The 27365-nt window shown below is 38.8% G+C and overlaps 1 protein-coding gene across 5 annotated transcripts in view; it reads right to left on the reverse strand.

Annotated features, from left to right (window-relative positions):
• The window catches only part of opcml (opioid binding protein/cell adhesion molecule-like), a 2226798-nt gene that overhangs the window by 96171 nt on the left and 2103262 nt on the right, over window positions 1-27365 (reverse strand). For all 5 annotated transcript variants that reach the window (XM_043676830.1, XM_043676827.1, XM_043676829.1 and 2 more), the window contains one exon: window positions 9665-9796. In XM_043676830.1, the coding sequence (XP_043532765.1) occupies window positions 9665-9796 (132 nt within the window). The remainder of the gene's footprint in view (window positions 1-9664; window positions 9797-27365) is intronic.

Here is a 27365-nt window from a genome sequence, read left to right on the forward strand (position 1 = left end):
TTCTGCCTGACGAAGAAGGTTGGAAGAAAGTATTATTGGGGTGGGATGGGTCTTTGATGATGTTGGCAATCTTTCTGCAACAACGAGGAGTGTAAATGGTGTTCATGCACAGAAGGTTTGCTTCCAATAATGGTCTGTCCTGTGCACACAACTCTCTGCTATTTCTTATGGTTCTGGGCAGAGCAGTTGTGTACCTGAACAGAATGCTTCCTCTGGTACATCTGTTAAAAGTTGGTGAGGGTCCTTCTGGGCTTGCCATATTTTCTATGGAAGAAGACACATTCCTGTGCTTTCTTGACCATCGCATCTATGTGGGAGGTACAGGACAGATTATCATCACTCCTCGGAACTAGACGTTCTTGACCCACTCCATCTCAACTCCATTGATGTAGACAGGGGTTTATCTTCCTCTTTTCTTCCTGAAGTCAATGATTAATTCTTTTGCTTTGCCGATGTTGAGAAAGAGATTATTATAATTGCACGTGGCATCAAGCACTTTATCTCTTGCCTCTACTCTGACTCATCATTGTTTGATATCTGGTCTACCCCAGTGGCATTGTCAGCAAAATTGTAGATGACATCTGTATGGGATTTGGCTACATAGTTATGGGTATACAGGGAGTACAGTAGAGGGCCGAGAATACATCTTTGCAGGGCACCAATGTTAAGGATTATCATGGAGGAAGTGCTATTATCTATCTTCACGGATTGTCGTCTATGAGTAAGGAAACTGAGGATGCATGGGAGTCGAAAACTAGAGGGCCTAGGTTTAAGATGATGGGGAAAGATTTAAAATGGATCTGAGGGGCAACTTTTTAACATGGAGTATGGTACGTTTAAGAAAAGAGCTGCAATTGCAAGTGGTAGAGATGTGATGGTCAAGAAGACACAACAATGCCTCTTCTTCCACAGGCGGCTTAGGAAATACGGCGTGACCATACAAACGCTCACTAACGTTTACAGATGCACCCTGGACAGATGCATTCTGTCCAGGTACATAATGCCCTGGTACAGCAACATTACAACATTTAAAAGACATTTGGACAGGTACAGGAATAGGAAAGGTTTATAGGTTGAGTGCAAGCAAATGGGATTAGTTAAATTTAGGAAACCTGGTTGGTATGGACAAGTTAGGCTGAAGGGCCTGTTTCCTGTATACCTCTGTGGATGCACACCATTGAACATACTTTACTGTTGGTACAGGATTTTTTGGCCTCTTCTGGAAACATAGGATATGGGCAGCAGGCAGCGAACTAGATGTAAAATCCAAAATCAGTCGGGATCATATTGAAGATTGGAATAGGCTCCTATTTCACATGTTCTAATGTTTAGTCAGGTATCTGGTTCCTCAAAGTGACCCTGTTTGTCAGACGGTGAAAATTGCACATAAGGATAAAATATGAAAAAGCCACCTTGATTGTGACTCATCACTCACTTCTTTGCATTGCTTGACAGAGCTGAGTGGCAAGATGAAGAGGAAGGAAAACTAAAGTCACGAAGAGGAATCAAATAGAAATTCCAGGATATTAAATTAATGTTTTACTCAGTGCTATTCAAGCTTAACCTGATTCTCCAGACCTCCTCCCAATGCCAATAGGCTGAGTTCTGTGCAGTTGTCTATAATTATTTGATCACTTGTCCCTGTACAAACATTTATAACCTTCAGATACACCAACACACTGAAGAGTTTACTAACACCAGATACTCTGTCTACTTTCTGTTTCTTTTACACAAGTGTTCAAAAATGAAATACAAAAATTATTTTGATCAAGCACAATTGTCAAAAGAAATGATATCTTACAGTAACAACGTCATCATGTAAAGACCCTGAAATAAATATTCTTTCTTCTGCTGACAGGTTTCAGAGGATAAAAAGCTCAATTTATTTATGACCACAATCTCTGTATTCATTTCCTGAAGGTTCTGGGAGCCGTGAATCATTCCCCACTGAATGAATGCTGCTCAAGTCTTATTGGCAATATCAAAGAACAGAAGCAAGCAAGAAGATAAAATGTCAGAATGCTGTTTTATTTACCATTAGGAAATTATTTCTACTTTGAAACCTTTGTTGAATGCGACCCAATGTGAGATGACAGCTGCAACCTAAAAATCTAATGAATGTTATCCAGTGCTGAACTGCTATGGTGAAGGCTGAAGCTCAAATGACAAGCTTAATTTTCAGTGAGGCAATTCAGCTGTGTTGCATTCATTCATTCCTTGTTTTGCCAGAGTTGGGGAATTAGTGTGCTCTGCAACTGTTCAACGAAAGGATGATGAAGGTAAATAAAAAAAAGTATGAGGTACTTACAATGGGTGTTACACTTAAATGTAAGACAAAAAATTAATCATTCACTGTCTGGAAAGTGGAAAGTATGCACTGTGCATCAGGATTTGGGAATTTAACATGGGTTTGCTATCGCACAGTAATTAATATTCTATCCCTGACTCCAGCTCCAGAACTCATTAAAGTAGACACAACCAATAGAGTGAGAACTGTGGAAGAAATAGTTCTGAGGACTGGATTAATAAAATGTCATAGAAAATTGCAATGAACTTTCTACCTTGGAAAACTTGTTGAGAGGCATTTTAAAAATGATCTGAATTTCTATACGTGCAAGTTCCTTCATTTCTTTTGCTGTGAAGTTATAAGACAAGTGAGAAATTGGAACTACACCCAGCCTCTAATGAGGAATACAAAGACAACTTATGAGGAAGTGGAGAGAACCTTCAGCGTGCTTTGGTACAGAAGGATCTAAGTATCCTCATTTGTGCATTACAGAAAACTAGGAATGCACAATAGATATAGCAGGTAATAAGGATGACTAAAGGAATTTCGGCATTTACTGTGAAAGGAATTGAGTGGAGTATTGTGTACAATTTTGGTCCCCTTCCTTGAGAACAGATGCAATTGCTTTAGAAGCAGTTCAGAGAAGGTTTACTATTTAAAGGGAGAGTTAAGAAGAGCAAAGAGAGGAAGTGAGCAGCCTTTAGCAGGTAGAATAAAGGAGAACCCTAAAGCTTTCTGTAGGTATGTGAGGTCTTGGGTCTGTTTTCATTGGAAAGAAGAAGGCTAAGAGGGAATTGGATAGAGGCATACAAGATGATCAGAGGATTAGCTAGGGTAGACAGTGAAAGTCTTTTTCCTAGGATGATGACATAAGCTTGTACAAGGAGGCATAACTACAAATTAACGGGTGTTAGATTTAAGACAGATGTCAGAGGCAGGTTCTTTACTCAGAGAGTGCCAATGTAGTTAACTCAGCCACATCAGGGAGATTTAAACAATCCTTGGATAAGCACATGGATGACGATGGGATAGTGTAGGGGGGTGGGCTTAGGTTAGTTCACAGGTTGGCGCAAAATCAACAGCCAGAGGGCCTGTTCTGTGCTTTATTGTTCTAGTTCTATCCTCTAAGAGGGCTTCATCTTATGAAGAGAGATTGAACAGTTTATGCCGACAGTGTCTGTAGCTCAGTGTCTGAAGAATGAGGGGAGGTCTAATTGAGGTATAGAAAATGCGAAATGGGATTAACAAAGTCAACGTAGAAAGGATGCTTCCTCATGTGGGGCAATCCAGAAGGAGGGTTCATACTTTCAGGATAAGGAGTAGCATATTTAAAGTAGATGAGGAGGAATTATTTCTCTCAAATGTTTTTTAAATCTGTGGAATTCACTACCCCAGAGTGCGGTTGATGCTGGGGCATTGAGTAAATTTAAGGAGATGGACAGATTTTTAAATTAGTAACAGGTTGAAGGGATATGGAGAGCGGGCTGGAAAGTGGAGTTGAGGCCAAGATGAGGTTAGCTATGACTGTATGAAATGGCTGAACAAGCTCAAGGGGCTGAATTCCCTACTCCTGTATCTTAGATTCTTAGGTAATTAAAATGACAAATGAATGGTCTGGAAGTTTTGGGGTTGCTCCATGTAGCAGAACCTTTGCACATGCCTCCTTTCCAAAATTCCTTGATGCTGTGGTCAGTATTCGCAGGAGGTGACAGCACACCAAGAGGCCCTTAATAAAATCAGGTCAGTGCCCCTTATGGTCAACAAAGACAATTGGGACCCAAAGGCCCATTTCTGTGCTGTATCATTTCTATGGTTCCGTGATATTACAGAGTGGGAATATTTTAACTGATTTAACCTGTTTTTCTGTTACAGATTTTATGGTTGGGTTCCAAGGATGTCAACCGAGAAGTGCCATATATCACAAGTTAGTGACATTATCTTGAGCCAATTGCAACTTCAATTAGATAAACGATGAGTGGAGATTTTCAAATTCGAGTGAGAGTGGGAAAGGGAAGCGAGGTGGGGTGAAGAGGTCCTAGAATGCCATGACGTGCACTCCTGCAGCTTCACATCACACAAGGCAAGCTTTATGCCTCTCCTGTCAGAGATTTACATGCTCTCTACATCCCAGCAATTGTGGGACCCTGATAGGATAGTCCCAAAAGCCAATCCTGCTCCTTAATGAACTTGGTGGGCAGCTTCGGTTTGGCCAGAGTTTCTACTAGCTCTTGGTCAGAACAGGTAGAAATCCGATCAGCTGGATTGTAAAAAAAAGTTCATGATTTAAAACATCACAAGTATCATTTCTGGAACTTGATCTTCAATTGAGAAAAGACTTGTAGCTTAAATTTGGCTGTCGCTATGGTGATAGTAAGAACTAAGTTCATGTTGGAATGATCATGGACATATATTTAATCAGCATGACAATCAGTAAGCCCACTGCTCTGGTTGAATGGGATTACATTGCGAAAACGCCTGAGCCACAAACATTTCGAAGTCCAAAGAATCATTTTTGGTCTATGTGGAACTGGCTGCTGATTGGAATCATGCAGACATCAAATAGTAATCTGAAACAGGAATTCTGGCTGGAGATCTCAGTCAAATTATGCAGATGATCTTGTTGTAAGTGAAAATTTGTGCAAGTCAGCCATGACCACAAATTTGCTCATAAAAGATACATCTTATTTCCAGACACAATGCAAATGTTTGGTCTTACTCAAAAGTAGAATATTAACTAGTCATTTAAATTAAAATAATAAAGGTTCTATGATTTCTTATCACTAGTTGTGTAATTCAAAGGCCTCACACATTCCTTATGAAGGTCTAACACATGAAACGTCAATTCTCCTGCTCCTCGGATGCTGCCTAACTTGCTACGCTTTTCCAGCACCACACTTTTCGACACTGACCTATAGCATCTGCAGTCCTCACTTTCCCCTTCTTCAAAGACCTGGCTGGCTGACTGGGTTATAACATTTGGAATCCAGGACTGCAGTTATAAGCCCTGATGTAAGGAATGTGAGGTTCTTTGCTCCAGATTTGAGCTTCCGTTATGAATTAAATGCTGTAGTATAAAAGTATCAATATTTTAAGGGCCAAACATGGCATTACATTGGATGAGAATAGATTCCTGAGAGTTCTTCAAGCTTGTCACAGCTGTTACAAAATATTGGCTGAGAGATGGACAAGACTAGCAGCTCAATGTTCTGGTTTTAGAGACTACAAGAAGGATAGAAAAAAAAGCAAGAAAGGAAGGGGTGTAATGTTCTTGACTAAGGAGTACATTACCACTGTAACAAGGGAAGATACTTCTGAAAAATCGTCCAGTAAAAAGATACAGGGAAAAATTATAAATAAGAAAGGAAAGATCACTTTGATGGGACAGTACTATATGCCCCCCAATAGTAAGAGAGCAATTGAGAAACAACTATGTAAGGAGATTTCAGATATTTGTAAGCATAATAAGTTTGTAATAATGGGGGCTTGTAATTTTCCAAACTTTGACTGGGGCTACCATAATGTTAAAAATTGGGATGGTGAAAAATTTGTCAAAAGTATTCAAGAAAATTTTCTTTATCAATATGTGGATGCTCCTACCAGAGAATAAGCAAAACTAGGCCTCCTTTTGGGCAATAAGGCAGGGCAGGTGACTGAAGTAAACATCAGAGAACTCTTTGGGCCTAGCAATCATAATTCTATTAGTTTCAAAATGGTTATGGTTATGGTTAATCCTTCCATAAAAATTAAAAGGTTTTAATTGGAGTAAGACAAACTTTAATGGTATGAGACAAGAACTTTCAAAAGTTGATTGAAGTAGACTGTTTGCAGGTAAAAGGACATCTGACAAGTGGAGGGCATTCAAGAGTGCAATGACAAGAGTTCAGAGCCTTTTTGTTCCAGTTAGAGTGAAGGGTAAGGCTGGTAATATGAATGGATAAATATTGAGGTTCTGGTCAAGAATAAAAGAGAATCTTTCGGTATAGACAACTTGGTTCAATTGAATCTCTTAACCAATATAAAGAGTATAGGGCTATTCTTAAGAGAGAAATCAGAAAGGCAAAGAGGGGATATGAGATAGCACTGTCAGATAAGGTTAAGGATAATCCAAAAGAGATTCTACAAACTCTATGTTAAGAGCAAGAGGGTAACTAGAGAGAGGGTAGAGCCTCTTAAAGATCAAGGAGGTTGCCTTTGTGTTGAACCTCAGGAGATGGGAGAGATACTAAATGAATATTTCATGGCAGTTTTTACTGTGGAGAAAGAAATGGAGTCTACAGAATGCAGGAAAATAAACTTTGATGTTTTAAAAACAGTTCACATTACAGAAGAGGAAGTTCAAGAGGTCTCAGAGAATACAAAGGGGGATAAGTTTGCTAGAACCTGATCTAATGTATCCCAGAACATTGTAGGAAGTAAGGGAAGAAATTACATGACTCCTTGGAGAAATATTTGCATCATCTATAACAATTGGTGAGGTGTCTGATGACTGGAGGGTGGCTAATGTTGTTCCTTTATTTAAATAAAGGTTGTAAGGAGAAATCAGGGAACTATAAACCTGTGAGTCTAACTTGAGTTGTGGGTAAATTATTGGAAGTGATTGTAAAAGGTAGGATTTATGAACGTTTTGAGAGGCAAAAATTGATTAGGGATAGACACCATGGTTTTATGTGAGGGAAATCATGTCTCACAACTTGATTGAGTTTCTTTGAGGTAGTTGCCAAAAGAGTTGATGATTGCAGAGCAGGAGACGTTGTTTATTTGGATTTTAGTAAAGCCTTTGACAAAGTACTGCATGGTAGACTAATTAGCAAAGTTACATCATATGGGATTCAGGGTGAGCTTGCCAGTTGGATACATAATTGGCTTAATGTCAGAAGACAGAGATTAGGTGGGAGGTTGCTTTTCGGACAAGAGGCCTGAGACCAGCAGTGTTTCACATGATTCAGTTTTGGGTCCTCTTTTGTTTGTAATTTAAATAAATGATTTGGATGAGATTATAGAAGTCATGGTTAGTAAGTTTGCAGATGACATCAAAATTGGTGGCATGGGAGCCAGTGAAGGGGGTTTTCTAAGATTACAACCGGAGCTTGATCAAGTGGGTCAATGGGCAGAAAAACGACAGATGGGATTCAATCTGGATAAATGCGAGGTATTGCATGTTGACATAACTAGAAAGGGTAGGGCTTATACAATCAATGGTAGGACCTCAGGTAGTGTTGTAGAACAGAGGAACCTAGGGGTGTGTCACACATAGAAAGACGGTTAAAAAGGCACTTGGTACGCTTGAATTCATTGCTCCGTCTTTTGAGTATTGGAGCTAGGACATTGTTGAATACTGTGTCTAGTTCTGGTCACCCAGTTATAGGAAGGATATTATTAAGCTGGAAAGGGTTCCGAAGAGATTTACCAGGATGGAAGGTTTGAGTTATAAAAAAAGGCTGGATAGGCTGGGGTGTTTTTCACTGGCACATAGAAGGTTGAGAGGCGACCTAAAAGAAATTTATAAAATAATGAGAGGTATAGATAGAGTCGATGGTAGTTATGTTTTCCCTAAGATGATGAATCTCAAGACTAGGGGGCACATTTTTAAGATGAGAGGACAGATTTTTTAAAAAATGTAAGAGGCAAATTTTTACATGGAGTGGCTCGCGTGTGGAATGAACTTTCTGAGGAAGTGATGGATGTGGGTATAATTACAATGTTTAAAAGACATTTGGATAGAAACATGAACAGGAGAGGTTTGGGGGGATTTGGGCCAGGAGCAGGCAGGTGGGACTAGTTTAGTTTGGAATTATAATTGGCATGGACTATTCTGACCGAAGGATCTATTTCTATACTGTGTGACCTGCTATAACTTTAACAGAAAAGATGAATAATTTGTAGTAAAATAAAGCAGAAGATAACCAGAATGATAGCTGGTGTACAAATCTCCAACCGGAACAATGGCTGGAATTTTCCAAATGGTCAAAATGTACTTTGGCAGTGTTGGCAGATGGAATCTTTAGGTTCCAAGCCATGACTTCCCTTAATTCGGGCCTGCAGATCGAGGAAGGGTGATGTCAATAGTGCCAAGTTATAAGGCACACCTAACTTCCAAGAAACATTAGCCCAGTTGCAATTAGCAACTCCGCCAGATCAACAACAATGTGGAGCTTGCTAGCCCTCATCCCATTGGGTTCCTACTCCTTTCATTCCCACCTATCTCTACCTTCCTTTCTTGTTATTTACTATTCTCAGTGCACTACTTTCACTTCACCTCCAAAGCCATTGATCTCCTTACCGCCTCCCTACCTCACGTAACAAACTTATCCAGTTTTGACTGAAAAAAAAAATAAACATACAAGCTCTATAATAACACCTGTAAGTCCCAAGAAAGGTCATAAATCTGTTAAGATAAATACATGTAACTTGATAGGCAATTGAAAAGTCTAAACCTCTTTAGATGTCAAGTCTGTCACTTGAAGAAGCAATACAATAAGCTATAGGTTCTGTCAGTCATTACATAGCATAGGTGAATAAACAATGTTGGCAATTCAGAATTTTTAATGCTTTTGAAAGAATTCAAAAATGCACATGACTAACACAGCCTACAAATAGCCAAGCAGATGGCTGAGCTGGTCTGTGAAGAGTGAAATAAAGCAGTTGGGTGGGAGGAACCTTAAATAATTAGTTCTGAATGTCTCTGTGAGATAATCTTTCAACATTGTACAAAGTACAAATGTACTTTATTTCGGAGTTTATCTATTCTCTTGTACTTTACACTGTTTTACTTTCAATTGACAACTCAACAGTTGCCAGAAGTATCAACCTAACAATCACATTATTTTATGGTCACTTACTTTCCCCAATCATTCACTTCAATCATCATTGAAACAACTTTCGCCACATCATTCCATGAAGAAATGTTAACATCATTTTTGCAAACTTTTTATAATTTTACCATCTCTGATCTTTGATACACATCACAATGCTGGAGATATGGCTACCTCCATGAAAATTCCAGACATTCTGAAATGGCCACTTCAAAAATTATGTCAGTATCACTTAAATAGAAACCCATCAGTTTTGTGGTTCACACCTGTATCTGCACAGGTCAAAAACAGAGACGCAGTCGTGTTTTTTCATCTGAGCAGCCTTTTGTTCCCTATCCTGGATCTTTAAAGGGATCGTTAAATGTTGACAACTGTGTTTGGGTGAGGGGTGGTGGATGAGGGTTGTTGATGAGGTGTTCTGAAGTCTTGGACATTTCGATAAAGCAAATGGAGACTGATTCTGGATTTGGCCAAATAACATATTTCTCAGCAAACTAATTCTAGCATTTTGAACATCACAAAATTGACTAAAATCTACCAACCAATTAAAAAGTCAGCCACTTACAGTTCACTATTACTTCTACTTTTCGTACATCAGCAGATGACACCTCATTGTATGCACTACACTCGTAATCTCCAGCCTGTTCTTTTGTGATTCCTGTAATTTCAAAGTATTCATCTTCGACGAAATCTCGAACTGGAAGAGAAAACAAAGGCACACATGAGACAGAACTTAGGTCCACAGTTCAACACCATCTTTTTAAACTCTATAAAGAAACTCTGAGGCTCTGCAATTTGACAGGAGAAAATAAATAACTTTTGGGTACATCTTTGTTTAATTCAGATAAATGTGAGACGCTGCATTTTGGGAAAGCAAATCTTAGCAGGACTTATACACTTAATGGTAAGGTCCTAGGGAGTGTTGCTGAACAAAGAGACCTTGGAATGCAGGTTCATAGTCGCAGATAGATAAGATAGTGAAGAAGGTGTTTGGTACACTTTCTTTTATTGGTCAAAGTATTGAGAACATGAGTTGGGAGGTCGTGTTGTGGCTATATAGGACTTTGGTTAGGTCACTTTTGGAACATTGCATGCAATTCTGGTCTCCTTCCTATCGGAAAGATGTTGTGAAACTTGAAAAGGCTCAGAAAAGATTTACAAGCATGTTGCCAGGGTTGGAGGATTGGAGCTATAGGGAGAGGCTGAACTGGCTGGGGCTGTTTTCCCTGGAGCGTCGGAGGCTGAGGGGTGACCTTATAGAGATTTACAAAATTATGAGGGGCATAGATAGGCTAAATAGACAAAATCTTTTCCCTGGGGTCGGGGAGTCCATAATGAGAGGGCATAGGTTTAGGGTGAGAGGGGAAAGATATAAAAGAGACCTAAGGGACAACTTTTTTACACAGAGGGTGGTACGTTGTATGGAATGAGCTGCCAGAGGATGTGGTGGAGGCTGGTACAATTGCAACATTTAAGTGGCATTTGGATGGGTATATGAATAGGAAGGGTTTGGAGGGATATGGGCCGGGTGCTGGCAGGTGAGACTAGATTGGGTTGGGATATCTGGTCGGCATGGACAGGTTAGACCGAAGGGTCTGTTTCCGTGCTGTACATCTTTATGACTCTATGACTCTTTGAGTTATTTTCTGACGTTTTAATCTATTTCTGTCTCTATATCCAATCCATTGGCAGATAAATGTTGAGTGGATAGTTTCAAAACAACTTCTAACCTGCCAAGCAGCTATCAAATCCTTTAGCTGTCTGTTTGTAGAAACAGCGAGCTTTAGATCTGAGGTAGCCTGGAGCTAAAACTCCATTGTGCTTTGCCGCATTTACTTCATGTCATTGATGCCTCACGGTAATGACAATGCTCTAGAGGTGTAAGAAAAGGCCACAATGCCAATCGCTAATATCACAGGACTAAGTAACAAGAAAAGGCTAGGGGTTTCCAGCCTTGGGAAGATAATTGAAGTATCATTGAACTGGTAAAAGTTAAGTGTTTCCTAATAGCAGTTCTGAACTTCAATCACACAACAAGTGATTGATCTCTGTGAAGACTTCTGTTAAAGGTCTTCTGAAATCTTTGGCAAAGTAAGATTTGCACTTATTTAGCAGCTTTCACAATATCAGTGTGTTCAAATCACTTGATAATCAATGGAATACTTTAAATTATAGTCACAGCTAATTGGAGCACAGTAAAGTCCCAAAAACAATAACGAGATAACGATCAGAGAATCTCTTTTAGAGATGTTGCTCGAGGGATAAGCATTGACCAGGAAGCAGTAACGGTTAAAATAATCAATTCAAAATATCAGGATGCTCTCATCTTCAGCTTACTGAGAGCTAATACTGTTTAATAATTTTCTTACATCCAATTCAGTTCTTTTCTTTCTCTTCCCTCGATTATAGCTAAGAGGCATTCAGGTGATGGTACGAAGAAACGAGGATAGTTTCCATGAAAGAATGGCATAAATCAAACTGTTCACAAACATTTTGGTTCAGGGCCATTTAGAGGAGAGCACCCTCAACCCCTACCTCATTTGTTGTCATTTCCCACCACATCAGAATTAATGAGAACTGATCAAGATTGGATTTTGCTGCTTTTTGTGATGAAATGTCATAAATAATGTTTGTTCTAAAAGTATAAATAGTTGCGTATTAAAAACATCACTACTACAACAGAACACCTTTATATGAAACAAGCTATAATAAAATCACTTCAATAATCTTCTGAAAATGAGTAATTACATCACATCTATACTGGTCATACAAAATAAACAGTAACATAAATCTTGATGAAGGAGCAGCCCTCCGAAGATTTGTGATTTCAAATTAACTTGTCGGATTACAACTTGGTGTCGTATGACTTATGACTAAATCTTGATTAGAAGGCTACATTGTTGTTGCTTGTGGTCATGATGCTTCATGGCACAAATATGGAGCTGGTCTGATCATAAGATAGGACACAAATGGTGGAGCTGAGTGTTCTCACCTGTTCACTTACAAAACCTTTGCCACAGCATTGTTCAACATTGACCTGCATTCTGGACTAGCACAGGGATCACAGGATGGTGTGCCTGGGCGTCTTACTCTTTGGAGGGTCGGTGTGGGCTTGTTGAGCCAAATGGCCTGTTTCCACACTGTAGAGAATCTATCATTCTATGGATTAGCCGAGAAGCCTCCCTCCGTTGGATTGAAATTTGTCAATTGTCAATCTCTGTCTGTTTCCTTTTCCAGATGTTTCCTGTCAAATTTCAAAGCAATTTGACTATGTTGGTTCTGAATAAGGATGTGGAGGTGCTGGTGTTGGACTAGGGTGGACAAAGTCAGAATATACATGACACCAGGTTATAGTCCAACAGGTTTATTTGAAATCACAAGCTTTCAGAGCGCTCTTCCATCGTCAGGTGAAGTTACACAATTGCCAAACAGTAATCTGTATTTTCACTTAAAAATATCAACTGATTAGATTCCCTACAGTGTGGAAACAGGCCCTTCGGCCCAACAAGTCCACACTGACCCTCCAAAGAGTAACCCACCCAGACCCATTTACCTCTGACTAATGCACCTAATACTATGGACAATTTAGAATGGCCAATTCACCTGACCTGCCCATCGTTGGACTGTGGGAGGAAACCCACGCAGACACGGGGGGAATGTGCAAACTCCACACCGACAGTCACCCAAAGTTGGAATCGAACTGGTGTCCCTGGCGTTGTGAGGCAGTGGTGCTAGCCACTGTGCCGCCCACTGAGTTCTTACTTTGCGTTATTGTTTATAGATTTCATAGCTGGTTGGCTGCTGACTTCTGCATTCAACTTAATGTATTTGTTTACAATATTAAAGAAAAAAAACACTGTAGAAATATAATTGCTTCATGCTGACAAAGCTTGCCTGTGAATGGCCCACTGGCAACACAAGCAAACATGATAACTTGCTTCACTGCTCAAAAAGTTTAGTTTTCATTAAGCTTAGCCCAAGGATATAATAAAAGTAGAATTTTTCCTTTCTGGCTTGATAAAAAAAAAGTACTTTGTGAAAGGATGACTAAAGTGAACATTAATTCTATTTTGCCACTCTGAGAAATTGTTTCTGCCAGGACCGATAGATGTAGTCCATATTTGGCATAAATATTTCATAGATTCACAAACAAACAATTTAAGTATCTACCCAATGAAGCAGAACAACCTCAAGGCAATGACAACAAACAACAGATTTTTAAAGAGAAGAACTGAATAGGAAATCTTCTCAAATACGCTGTCCAACTTTCTTGAGAACTGGCCCAAATCATCAGGGAACAGTAAGTTTCACTCCAGCCAAATAATTGTAGGACAAACCATGATGTGTTTGTCAACCATGATAGGTAAGCAAGTATGTTCATGTATTGAATCTAACTCATTGAATACCATTGAAGTGAATCTTATCATTTTGTTTGCATAATGCAGTTGCATTGAGTTCTTTGGAGAGATTCTTGCTGCGAGGCCAATCTAGGATTTCTCATTATATCTTACCAATTAATTACATATCTCAATCCCAGAGCATGCTTTATATCTGATTTTATCCCCCATGTTAAAACACACTATTCCTGAAATGACTAGCTACTCAGATATCCGCTGAAAGACTGGCATCTTTGGCTGTATTTAGAAGGTCAGTATTAACAAGCACTGGCATGCCAAAGCTGCACTACTCATTGATGGTGAGATTCTGAACATGTCAGGGAAAGGGAAGATGGTACTGCAAGTCATCGTTGAGGACCTGAATGCTCTCATGTAGGAGGTGGTGCAAAGAAGAGGCATCCTCTTCCCAGAGGATCAGCGGAGGAGGCTGTGACACCAGACCTTGATAGTTTGGGCTGAATTTGCTACAGTACTGAATCAACTAGGTAGATAATAGACCACTCTTCCTTCCACTGCAGTCTCACAGTAACCCTGCTGTCAGTCTTATTTGGTGCACACTACTTTCAACCACTGGTGCTGATGCCTCCTCTCTTGTCTCTACCTGGCAACTGCTGGAATGCCTGCCATCAGTGCAATGAAATGGCCTGCTCCCCAGAAGCCACTGCCTCAACCTCTGAGGGTCCTGAGATGTCAGAGGAAGCATTGGCATGGCTGCCTTCTACACTGCCACCAGCTCAGATTTCTCCTGCACCTCCCACCAGCTTAGATACCGACACCTGGATTGGAATGTTAGCCTTGGAAAGGGTTGGGGCAAAACCTAGTGAGCACCTCATTGTGACAGCTCCACCAATGACTGTGAAAGGAATGTTCCGGTGTTGGCAATCGGGGATTCGATCACTCTGCACAGGAAGAATCACAATGGTTTCATAAGTGGCAAAAGTGCAACTATCTGGCTGCCTTCATGGACAATTTGGCAATTGTCTTGGAGGTCCAGATCCATTCTCCTCAGGGTGTGGTCTGCCGGAGAGGTGCCCCTCCACCCACAGCCATTGGTCCTCAGGTCCAAAGGTATGACAACTATGGGATGGGGAATCTGGTGCACAGTCAAGGTACCCTTTCCTCATAAGGGGGCAGGGTAGCCCCAGAAGGCATCCAGTTATCGGAGGAATTCCATACAAGGGTTCCTCAGACGTCTCCTCTTAGGACACTCCAGATGTGGTCCAGCCAGCCACTATCAATTTTCTCCAATCTATCCTCATAACCGAAGTTTCTCATTTCTGCAACCATTCATGCATCCCATTTCTGTACTCTCTCCAGTGTATTCCAAAATGCCTAGAATGTGAAACTTTGAATTGTACATAATAAGCCAGCTGAATTCTAACAAGCAGCTTATACAAACTCAGCATCACCACCTTGCTCTTGTATTCATGTTCCTATTAATAAACTAAAGAGATTGTAAGCTTTATTAACTGCTTTCTCCACCTGTCTGGCACCTTCAGTGATATATCTCAAGGCTCTACTGCTTCTTCATCCTCTTTAGAATTGTACCATTTATTTTATATTGTCTGTCCATGAAGAGAGACAAAAAAAATGAAAGTAAGGTTTTTCTCGAATTCTATATCTTATAAACCTCTTTGAACAATTTACTGCTTCAAGCGATGAGATTCCATTTCATTTATTCCATTTCTGAGCCAGAGAGGTTGAGTAGCTTTACAGGAGTATAAATCTTGCTGTTAAGTGGGTCTTCACATCAATAAACACATCACTAAAGTAAGGCTGGTACTCAATGCGTTTTAATAGTGCACATTTTGCAATTTCTGCCATGGAAATCATGGGCAGGTTGATGGTTAAATTCTTTTTTCATGATGTTAACAGTAATCCAAGAAAATTCACAATCCAAGTCTCATTTCTTCCTCTCCACAGAGTTTGTGAGGCATTCGTGCACTCTTAAAATTGTGGGCATTAAATTTCCTGTTATCTTCTCTGCACATTGTTGGCCATTGACTGTCCCATGTCAAAAAGTGTGATGCTGGAAAAGCATAGCAGGTCAGGCAGCATCCAAGGAGCAAGAGAATCAACATTTTGGGCATAAGCCCTTCATCAGGAGCTTTGGTTTCAGATTGATGCTAGGTTCAGATTCTCATATCATTGTACTGGAATCATGGGGAAAAGAAAATTAAGAGCAATAATGACATTTTATAAGATGACTATCTACCTGTATCCTGTCCCAGCTACTGATCCACTCACAAGGTAAGAGTGTACCAAACGGGAAGTTCAATTTGAGATTATTTGCTTTTGATGGGCATACAGGCAATTGCATATCATTATTGATTCTTCTGTGGTCCTAAGCTAGTACTAAACACCTGATGCTTTGTAAAGAAATTATACAGGAGATAAAAGATAAATTATGCGGAATCAACCAACAGCAGTCTGCAGCTCATTCTAATTTGTAGTTTAATACAATTGTTGCCAAGGGACAGGGTTGAAGAGGCTGTGTTTCTGTTTTGTAAATTAAGGGATGCTGTATATATAAGGCCAGATTTTTAAAAAATCATCTGCAGTAGTTTTGTTAAAATAAGACCATTCAATGATCCATCTGTTCTATTCCAGTGAGAAATGATCTGATGGCAATGATTCAACAAAATATCTAATATATCTCATGGGAACATCTCGGAGTATTCTCCTCATTAACACAAGTAGGATACAAATGTAGATGTTCAACGGCACAAATATTCAGGTTTACTTAGTTCAAATCACAGAACAGTTAGTAAACAACAATTTATGACTAATAAGATGACCAAATTGTTAAAATGGATTCTGAATTAAAAGGAAACTGCAGCTTCTAGACTAAACTATAGGACAGCAATTTCATGACACTGTTGGAATTGTGATACCGAGAAATAAACACAAATCCTGAATGTATCCTTGCTGGTCCAAGACCAGTTCTCATTTCTCTGGGAGGCACCCAATGAGCTGCCTCTGTACTTGCTATCCTCTTTCAATTTAAAAAGATCCCTGTCTCTTCCCCAACTCCTTAATGCCTACTAACCCAGGACTAGGAAAGTTCAACCTCTGGCATTGACTTGTCCTTTGTTGGATTGAGAGAATCCGGTAATTGATCTATGGTCACTGTTGCTTTATGAGTTAGCCTGAGTATGGACTCAGAGCAAAGGTAACCGATAGCACAGAAGCTATTGGAAGTTGAACTGTAAGCATGTTGGTATTGGACGAAGGTGGACAAAGCTAAAAAATCACACAACATGAGGTTATAGTCTGACAGGTTTATTTCGAAGTACAAGCTTTTGAAATGCTGCTCCTTTGTTAGGTAGCTAGACTAGCTACCTGATGAAGGAGCAGCACTCTGAAAGCTTGTACTTCCAAATAAACCTATCAGACTATAACCTGGTGTTGTATGATAACTCTGTAGGCATGAGTGCAGTCATGATTAAAACTCTTGAGAATGAACACGTTATACACTCAGAAACTTGTGTCATATATGTATTGCCGTGACATGGATAAAATATATGACATTGTGCACACAAAACAGGAAGCTGTTCAAACATGTTCAAACCTTGTTCTCTGTTGGGTTATCTGATAGTAGCCCTGGTGGTTGCAGTGGTAATCCAATTAGACTATGCTACAATCAGCTCTTAAGGGTAAAATTAGTCCTAATCGCTGCCCATAAGTTCCTATTGTGGGCACATCTGGGGACCAGCGAAGACTGGATTTTAAAGCAGAAGAGATCTCTGAGATTGGAAGCTGATGGTTATCCAATCAGAATTCCAATAAGTCTGAGTAACTTGCTTAGATATTAAACAGTGAGGCTAATTGACAGGTAAACAAATGGTGAATAATTGCCACCAGATGTGCAATGATACATAAGAACATATGAGCAGGAGAAATAGTAAGAATACACCACTCTACCACTGTGCCATTAAAGAAGATCACAGCCAATCATCTACCTCAGCTGCAGTTTCCTGCTCTGTACTTATATCATTTGGGACCTTTACTGCCCAAATTATTATCAACCTCTGATTTGAATATTCACAACTGAGCATCGTAACAGAGAATTCTAAAAGTTTACAAACCTAAATTGATAAATTTCTTTACATCTGAGTCATAATATTCAACTCATTATTATATGATTGTGACCTCAATTTCTGGACATTTTCCCAACATCTACACTGTCATATCCTTAAGAATTTTATGTGTTTCACTGAAATCACCTCTTGTTTTTCCAAACTCAGGATGTATGGGCTTAGTCTACTCAATCTCTTCTCATAGGACAATTCCCTCATCCCAGGAATGTACCCGGTGCATCTGTTATAGTGGATATGATCATTTTCATATGTTACAGTTGAATTCCTGAGTATTTTGAATGTTGGTCTGAAGTTTATATATTTGGAGTTGAAGCATTATTACTTTCAACTCTAAAAATCACACAACACCAGGTTATAGTCCAACAGGTTTATTTGGAAGCACTAGGTTTTGGAGCATTGCTCCTTTAGCAGGTGGTTGTGGAGTACTGTATAAGATCGTAAGACACAGAATTTATAGCAAAATGTATTTTGCTATAAATTCTGTGTCTTATGATCTTATACTCCACAACCACCTGATGAAGAAGCAGCGCTCTGAAAACTAGTGCTTCCAAATAAACCTGTTGGACTATAACCTGGTATTGTGAGATTTTTAACTTTGTACACCCCAATCCAACACCGGCATCTCCAAACCATACTTTCAACTCATAACAGTCTTTGACAGATACCTGTTTCACAAGCAGCTAATGCAGATAAGATAGTAATGATACCAGATATCAACAGAAAACAGTTGATAGAGTCAAACTCTGGACGGACCTGATTGTAAGGTATCTTCCAATAGCTCCTCCATGATGAATAATACAAAATGTGGCCCATCTGCTCCAATATGCAGACGTTGGATTAAATATTTAATGAGGTAAAGGAGCAGACAGCAACTATGGCTCAGTGGCCTTTGCACAAAGGCCTGAATCCAGAAACAGTGGCTGTCAGTCACTTGCAACTCACAGAGACCTTCCTGCCTAAGGGAGTATCTTGCATACCCCTGCATTCACTTTGTTAATAAAAGTAGCAATGGTACAGCAAATGAATTGTCAATGATTTTTGGTTCACGTGTTTTTAAAGTTAAAATAAAGTTAGAATTAAAAATTCACATCAGAAAAATAATCCCAAAACCAAGCTGTGAAAGATAATAGCTCCAGCTGCAACCCCTGACTACAATTCTTCAATAGTAAGCATGCGAATTTTCACTAGAGTTTTCAGATTATGCTGTTGTTCAAAAACTTGACCTACCGAAACCCTCTAAGGATGCCAACAGCTGTCATTAATAAGAACTTTTTTTTTCCAGACAGCCTTGTTCATTGAATTGTTATTATTAGAGCAAACTAATTTCTGAGTTATGCAGCCAGCACTAGCATTTACAGCACTTCGATAAGACAATAATTGAACTCAGGAATGGAAAAGCTTTTACTCTAGAGACATGGTGCAACCAAAACAGTTATCTTCCATTAAATTTTGAAACTGTTTCAGAAATATAATCCAAATGAGTGCAATACATTAGTTATTTATGAACCATATAAGCCATTAATTCCTGTGCAGGGCCAATGAAAGCAGTCAAGGCGCCAAAGCTAAAAAAAAAAATGTGTCCATAAGCAAACAGTGCCATTTTTACAATCATCATAAATCAGAGTCAGCCTTGGAGAAAGGTTTAATAACTAGTGTTGGCTCAAGCAATGATCCATGAAAGGAATGGTAAATGATAGTCATTCTCTTTATTGTACATAGGTCGGAATAAGTAACTGCACCATGACAGAAATAACAAATGTTGCATTTGGCATTTTAATACATCCACATGCAGAAATAAGTGACAGCAGGAGTGACTTAATTTCTTGCAATTCACTTTATTACTTTCAGTGAAACAAATATAAACTAGTGAAATTTAGTCTCTCTACACTTGTTAAGTGTCATCAAAGATCAACAAAGTGGGTAAGTTTGAGAATATTTTCTGTTGGTGAGATGAACACAGAACATAGAACATAGAACGTTACAGCACAGTACAGGCCCTTCGGCTCTCGATGTTGCACTGACCTGTGAAATTAATCTGATGCCCATCTAACCTACACCATTCCATTATTATCCACATATATGTCCAATGTCCATTTAAATGCACTTAATGTCGACAAGTCTACTACTGTTGCCAGTAGGCCATTCTGAGTAAAGAAACGACCCCTGTTATCTGTCCTAAATCTATCACCCCTCAATTTAAAGCTATGTCCACTCGTGTCAGCCTTCACTATCTGGGGAAACAGCTCTCACGCTCCATCCTATCTAATGAGATGGATCATTTTCATACTAGGGGAGTATCTTGCACACCCCTGCATTCACTTCATGAATAAAAGCAGCAATGGTACAAGTATTTGGGCATATGGAAAGGAAAGAGATAGGCAATGAGAGATTTAAATTTGTCACTGAAGGTTTAAATATACACATGGCAATGATTCAAAAATACATCAAAATAGCACACTGCCTGATCAAAGAGCCATTTCTCAATTCATTGAGTACCCTGAAGATTAAAGAAAAAGACCCAGGTCTTCTCATCATATTCCAACTAATAACTGTATTTCTGAGAGCACATATTTTGGAAATGGTTAATTAATATCATGGCGCATTGCTTATTTCCACCCATTATAAACACGTTATAGCTATGTAATTCTAAATTAAGCACACATAGCATTTAATTAACGTTTGTGAGGAATTATTTATTCCTGTGGTGAAGCAAATATTCCCTGGAGTGTTTAGGCTAGGTTCTAATCATCTGATTGTTGTGTTGTTCTGCGCAAAGAGAAAGTTTTTGGATTGACAATCCTCAGAAGACATTGACCTTTTCAATGTAAATAAGGCATTTCTTTTTAGTTGTGCTTGATGAGGATAACAATCAGGTAAAGTAATGGAAGAGCTGGAAGGCAGTTTGTTTCAGCAGAAATTAATTTTAAAGGGGCGCATCATCAAACAAGTCTGGGAAACAAGTTTGAGAATGGTTAGCAGTCACAAATTTCCACACTTCTGGGTACTGCCTTTATTTGTTCACCATTAGTGTTTAGAAGGTCTTCTCCCTTGCAGAATATAAAATGTACTGCACTGGTTGACAAGGTATACCTTTGATTATTTTACAATCTAGTTTGGTACACTGTCACTATTGTAGCTCCACTCTCATTACTGACATTAGAATTTTAAAATAGGACTGTACTTCTTCGAAAAGTCACACACAGCTCATGGAAAATTAGCAAAACAATCTCAGCAACAATGGAGCTATGACCATTATATGATATGTACAATGAAAAACATTGCTACATCTCACTCACGACAGATTTCAAAATTGGGTTGGTAATGAGATTGGGCATGCTTTCTCAATGTCTCTCAGAATACATTCCTCAAAGCCAAAGGTTCAAGGAAATACTGGAAGTATAAAGCATGAAACCTAATTGGTACTCCTCAGTGCATAGTGTAAAAAATTGATACAAGATCTGAATTTTCCAAACTGGCAGATTGGAGGTGGGAAGACAGAGAAAATACAAAGTGATGCCATGTCAAGGTAACATTCTGAAGCATTTCTGCCAATGGAGAATCTTCTCAAGAGTTGGATGTGAGGCAGAACAACAGGAGGTCCATGGAAATAGGCAGCCAAATGATACTATCATGAACAACTGAAAGGTAAAGGGTGATTTTGTGACCTTGCATGATTTTGCTGGTGGTAGAATGACCCCCTGTATTGTATGGTTTGGTAAGTTTGCCTCACTGTAGCACATTAAGTCCAATGTAGAGATAATGCTCTCATTTTTGAGCCACAGCCAGGAAAAGCTGCACCCTAACCTATGATTCAAAATATTCTGCTGGAGTTGTTCCCTTCCAGAGGAGACTATCTGCTTCACACATCCAACTTATTTAATCAGTTTTACAACATCAAGTGTTCATACTAAGGTGTCCTCAGCATTTTCAAACTGGTTTATCACCACCTAACTCTCTGAATGACTTTGGGTGGGTATCAGTAAAGGAAAAGGTACTGGTGTAGCTTTGTTAGTCAGGAATGAGCCTAGTAAGGCAATGCAAGTGTATCTTGGTTCAGATGACAAAAATGTAGAATGAGTTTGGGTGGAGATAATGTCCAGCAAAGGGAATAAGTCACTGGTAGAATTACTTTTATAATTGGCCCCATTTGGAGTACTGTGTCCAGTTTTGGTCCCCACACCTCAGGAAGGACATACTGGCACTGGAGCGTGTCCAGCGGAGATTCACACGGATGATCCCTGGAATGGTAGATCTAACATATGAGGAACAGCTGAGGATCCTGGGATTGAATTCATTGAAGTTTAGAAGATTAAGGGGAGATCTAATAGAAACTTACAAGATAATACATGGCTTGGAGAGGGTGGACGCTAGGAAATTGTTTCAGTTAGATGAGGAGACTAGGACCCGTGGACACAGCCTTAGAATTAGAGGGGGTAAATTCAGAACAGAAATGCGGAGACATTTCTTCAACCAGAGAGTGGTGGGCCTGTGGAATTCATTGCCACAGAGTGCAGTGGAGGCTGGGACGCTAAATGTCTTCAAGGCAGAAATTGATAAATTCTTGATGTCACAAGGAATTAAGGGCTACGGGGAGAATGCGGGTAAGCGGAGTTGAAATGCCCATCAGCCATGATTGAATGGCGGAGTGGACTCGATGGGCCGAATGGCCTTACTTCCGCACCTATGTCTTATGGTCTTATGTTCATATAGTAGCTAATCAGTAGAACAGAGTATAAGTCCAGAAATAATGGAGTTTGTAAGCAAAACACTGCATATAAATTGGGCAAGTCAAATGGTAATGATAGTCCAGACAATTAATTAATTAATTACATCTATTCAAGACAGTTTGTAAACAAAAAATTCTGGAACTATCCATGGAAGATGAAACTTTAGACACAGTTATGTGTAATGAGACAGGATTAATAAACTATTTAATGGAAAAGGATATTTGAGGTAAAAGTGATCATAATACAATGGAACTTGACATTCAGTTTAACAATCAGAAATATTGCTTAGACATTATTATCTGAAACATACATATAGGCAATTACAATGGGATGAAGAAAGAAGTGGTAAAAGTTAGTGGGGATTGAAAGGTTAATTGGTTAAAAGGTTAACTGAAAGGTTAATAATGATCTATTAGGAATGGAAGTGGTTGTAGACATTTAAGGAAATATTTCATGGCTCTCAACAACAATAACCCTTGAAAACCTGTCTACAGAAGCATATCTTATTCATTGCAAACGAAAAAAGTAAAAGGTGGTATCACATTAGGAAAAAAACTGTGCAATATTTCAAAGCTTCTTTGTAAGCCCGAAGAATTGGGAAAATTTTACAAACTAGAAAAGAATGACTAAGTAAAAAGGAGACATTGTAACATGAGAGAAAGTAAAAAAAAAATCTGAAAACTGACAGTGAAAGCTTCTACAAGTACATAAAACAGTGAAACAACATTGAGTGTTGGCCCCTTAGAAGGTGAAACTGGGGAGTGAATAAAGAGAAACAATGATATGGCAATGACGTAGAACAAATAATTCGTATGTCTTCACAGCAGAAGACTAAAAACAAAATCCCAGCAGTGTGGAAAAGCAGGATAGAAGTTGGAAAGAGCAATCTAATAACATTCGTAATCATTTGGATTAAAGGTACGAAGTATATTAATATGACTGAAGGCTGACACTTCCCTTGGAAGTCTTAAATAAAGTAGCTAAGAGACAATGGATTCATAAATTGTAATCCTCCAAAATTTCTAAGATTCTTAAAATGCCCCAGCTCCTGCATCTGTAACATACTCATGGTGTTGGAGCTGGTGCTTTGGCAGAGATAGAAGATTAGCTACGAACAGGAAACAAAAAGTCACAATAAATGGATCATTTTCAGCTTCACAAACTGTAACCACTAGAGTATTGCAGGGATCAGTTATGGCAATGAATTATGATCCATATTACTGAATAACTATAAGGTAACCTGATTTGCTGATGACATAATGATTGGGAAGAATGCAAATTGTGAGGAGAATACAACGAGGCTACAAGTCTTATAGATCAGGTCAGATCCCCTCAAAAAAATTTAAGAAGATACCTTAACTGTTCTTATTTTAAAGGCAGATGTGGCATGGATATTCCAGGTATGATGTAGCTGGTCAAACCACTCAGCCTTAAGCAAAACAGGATTCATATAAACAGAACAGTTGAAACACAAACAAAAGTAAATGGAATTTGGAATAATTTAACTATTGGAAAACTTTAACCGACTCAATACAACAACTTAATTAAGGAACTGTTTCAATTGCTGTAAAATCCTATAAACACATCCCTTGGCAAAAGGTAAATTCAAACACGAGTTCTTCCAGGCAGGAGAGACTTCAAAGAGAAAAGTCAGCCAGGGATCATTTGCTGAAGCATGGAACTTTTTTTTGCACTGCAGCAGCTTCTGTGACTGCTACAACTAAACCAAACTCGAAAAAACCTGAACTGAGAGATCTGGCCATTCCCTTGCCATTCTTAAACTGGGCTCTTTCCAGACATTTCAGCACCTCTGCCTTTCCAATCTCTCTTAAAACAAAAATATCTCAAGGACAAAATAACCTTGTTAAAGTGTTATGAATATTTGGGTGTACTGTACCTTTAAGTGAGTTAAAAGCTAGCAGAACTACCTGACCTGTTTTTAGTCTGAATAAGGTATTAATGTAACACTTGGTCAAAAGCTAAATTAGGTGGCTGCTTGGAGATTAAAAACAAATTTGAATTAGGCCAATCAGTTTAAATTACATCCCCCCCAAAAAACATACTCCAATCAAGTTTGAAGTTTGTATATTGACAATCTTAAAAGTCAATGACACAATCCGATGCTTTGGGGTATAAGACCAGGAAAAATTGAACAAATGGGAGAAGAACTGCTGAGCCAAAGACATCTGCAGACTGTCTGGAGAATAGCTTTCTTAAAGGTACCTTTATCAATCTGTGACCTGTGAAGCAAAATCCCAAAGAAGAAGAAAAGAAGACACAGGAAGATCCAAATAGAAGATTCAACAGCTGGTTGGTTTTAAAAACTTCAATTTTTGGTAAATCTTAACTGGGGGCTTTGTCGGACTAGTATTATAGAAGGGAATGTAAAAGTTAGGTTAGAGGAAAGAGTTGTAAATAGGTGTTAGTTAATTATTCTCTGCTATACTTCAAGAAATAAATTTGTTAATTTTTACTTTAAATAGTTCTTGACCTCTGAAATATTCACAGATTACTGCACATAAATCTTTGCTGGTTTAAATTAAGCAGGAGGGTTTACCCAGTGTCATTATAGTTTGGGGGTTCATTTGGGATCTGAACCCAGGACCTCTCACATCGTCACAAAAGGGATATACCAATAAACAGGATAAGTGAGTAGACAAATGTCTGGCAGATGTAATATCATCTGGAAAAATGTGAAGGTGTCCACTTTGGCAAGAAAAATAGAAACGTATTTAAATGAAGAGATGCAAGCACACTGCCACACAAAGGAATCTTTACATCAATCACAAGAAATTAGCATGCATGAAGAACAAGTAATTAGGAAGGCAAATGGAATGTTGGCCTTTATTACAAGGGGGCTTGGAGCATAAAAGTACAACAGTTTTATGAAACTTCTACGATGGAAGACTACACCAGGTGTATAATTTTGGTCTCTGTAGTTATTGAGAGATATTGTATTGGAAGCAGTTTGAAGAATGTTCATTAGACTGATTACTAGAATGTCGATGTTATCTTAGGAGAAACTGTTAAGCAGGTTGGACCCATATTCATTAGAGTTAAGAAGGATAGGAGTGGACTTTATTGAAACATGTAAGATTCCGTGGGGATTTGAGAGGGTACTGCTGGGGGAATTTAAAGCTATTGGACACAATGTAAAAATAAGGGACTTCCCTTTAAAAGCTAAGGTGAGCAGGGCTTTCTTCTCCCAGAGTGCCAGGATCATTTGTCTTTGGAATTCTCTACCACAGACAGCAGCTGAGGCTGGATCACTAAATAAATTTAAAACTATGTTCAATGGATTTTTTGTTCAGCAAGGAGTCAAAGGGCTATGGTGGCAGGTAGGAAAGTCGAATTAAGGGCTACAATCGGATCAATTATGATTATATTTAATAGCAGAACGCTCTCAATGGGCCAAATGGCCTACTCTTGATCTGATTTTTTATGAGCTTGTGCTGACAAATTAGTTTGGAGAGTATACTTCCTGGCAGTTGTTCAAGAGTATGATTTACCATTTATTTAATTTAAGGCTGTCTCTGGCAGAGAACTGTATCTGCTTGACGACTTCTGCTTTCTGCCTCTCTTGCTTTTTAACTCACATTCTATTTGTGATTACGTATGTTACATTTACTATAACAGGTGAAATTCTGTAATTCTGTCTTTGTTCGTGAAACTACAAGTTACGTTTGCAGTACAGTTTATTTTTAAGATTTTCTGTCTTCTGATTACTGCAAGAATAATAAAGGGTATTGAATTTCAGCAATTATCAAAGAATAAAATGAATTATAAAATGAAAATTAAAAGATCAATGGACTGGAGGGCATTCAAGCAGAATGGAATTTCCAGTTTGCTATTTTCCCTCCTCACAACCAAAATGTTAGTGGATAAATCCATGCATTCAAAAGAGACTGAGATTGAAAAGGAAGAATGTGTAGAATTACATGATGAAGGTAGGAATACGGAACAAAGTCAATAGATCATTCAGCAAACTGGTGCAGACACCTTCGGTTGAATGGTGGCCAGCTGTGTTGGGCCCATTGTGATATTACTTTCCATTCAAATCCGTCAAGTTGATGTTTATCGTTCCTTTGCATAAGTGAAACTCTTCAGATAGCCATTCACAGCTGAGAAGGAAAGTTTACCATTTTTGAATTTGAACTGAGCCTATTGTTTAAAAATTCATTCACAGGATGTGGGTCACTGGCCAGCCAGTATTTATTACCCATCCCTAATTACCCAGAGGGCAGTTAAGTGTCAACTATATCGGAGCCACATGTAGGCCAGACCAGGGAATTTCCTTCCGAAAGAACATTCATGAACCAAATGGGCTTTTCCAACAATGTTCAATGATAAATTGGTCACCATTAGACTCCGAATTCCAGATATGAATTGAATTCAAATTTTACCATCTTCCATAGCTAGATTGGAATCTAGATTGGATTGTACAGAACATTACCAGGATCTTTGGATTAATAGTCCAGTGATAATACCACTAGGCCATCATCTCCCCTTATTTATGGAATCAGGACCATGCTGGAAATTCCATTGTTATTCAGTCTCATACACTCCTTTCTTAGAAGCTGATGTTGGTCTCAAACCAAATATTTAGATTAAATTGACTATTCAATTTTGCAAAACAAAAAAGATTTCTGTTATTGCTGTGTTCTATTGATACCTGTATGGTGATATAAATGAGATTGATTTTATGATATTTTTATTGTTGCATATTTCTAGATCATCCCTGCATCATGTAACTGTGTACCATATGCAACATTCTGAAAAAAAATTGACACAGTACAGACATTGTGAATTGATAGTTTCACATTGAATAATCAACAAATACCGAAGTGTTGCCAGGAGAGGTGATCAAAGCAGATTTGACAGCACATTTAAGAGACATTTAGACTGATACATGAACTGAAAATGTGTTGCTGGAAAAGCGCAGCAGGTCAGGCAGCATCCAGGGAACAGGAGAATCGACGTTTCGGGCATAAGCCCTTCTTCAGGAATGAGGAAAGTTTGTCCAGCAGGCTAAGATAAAAATC

Source organism: Chiloscyllium plagiosum, chromosome 35 (assembly GCF_004010195.1).
Source record: "Chiloscyllium plagiosum isolate BGI_BamShark_2017 chromosome 35, ASM401019v2, whole genome shotgun sequence".
Taxonomy (NCBI): domain Eukaryota; kingdom Metazoa; phylum Chordata; class Chondrichthyes; order Orectolobiformes; family Hemiscylliidae; genus Chiloscyllium; species Chiloscyllium plagiosum.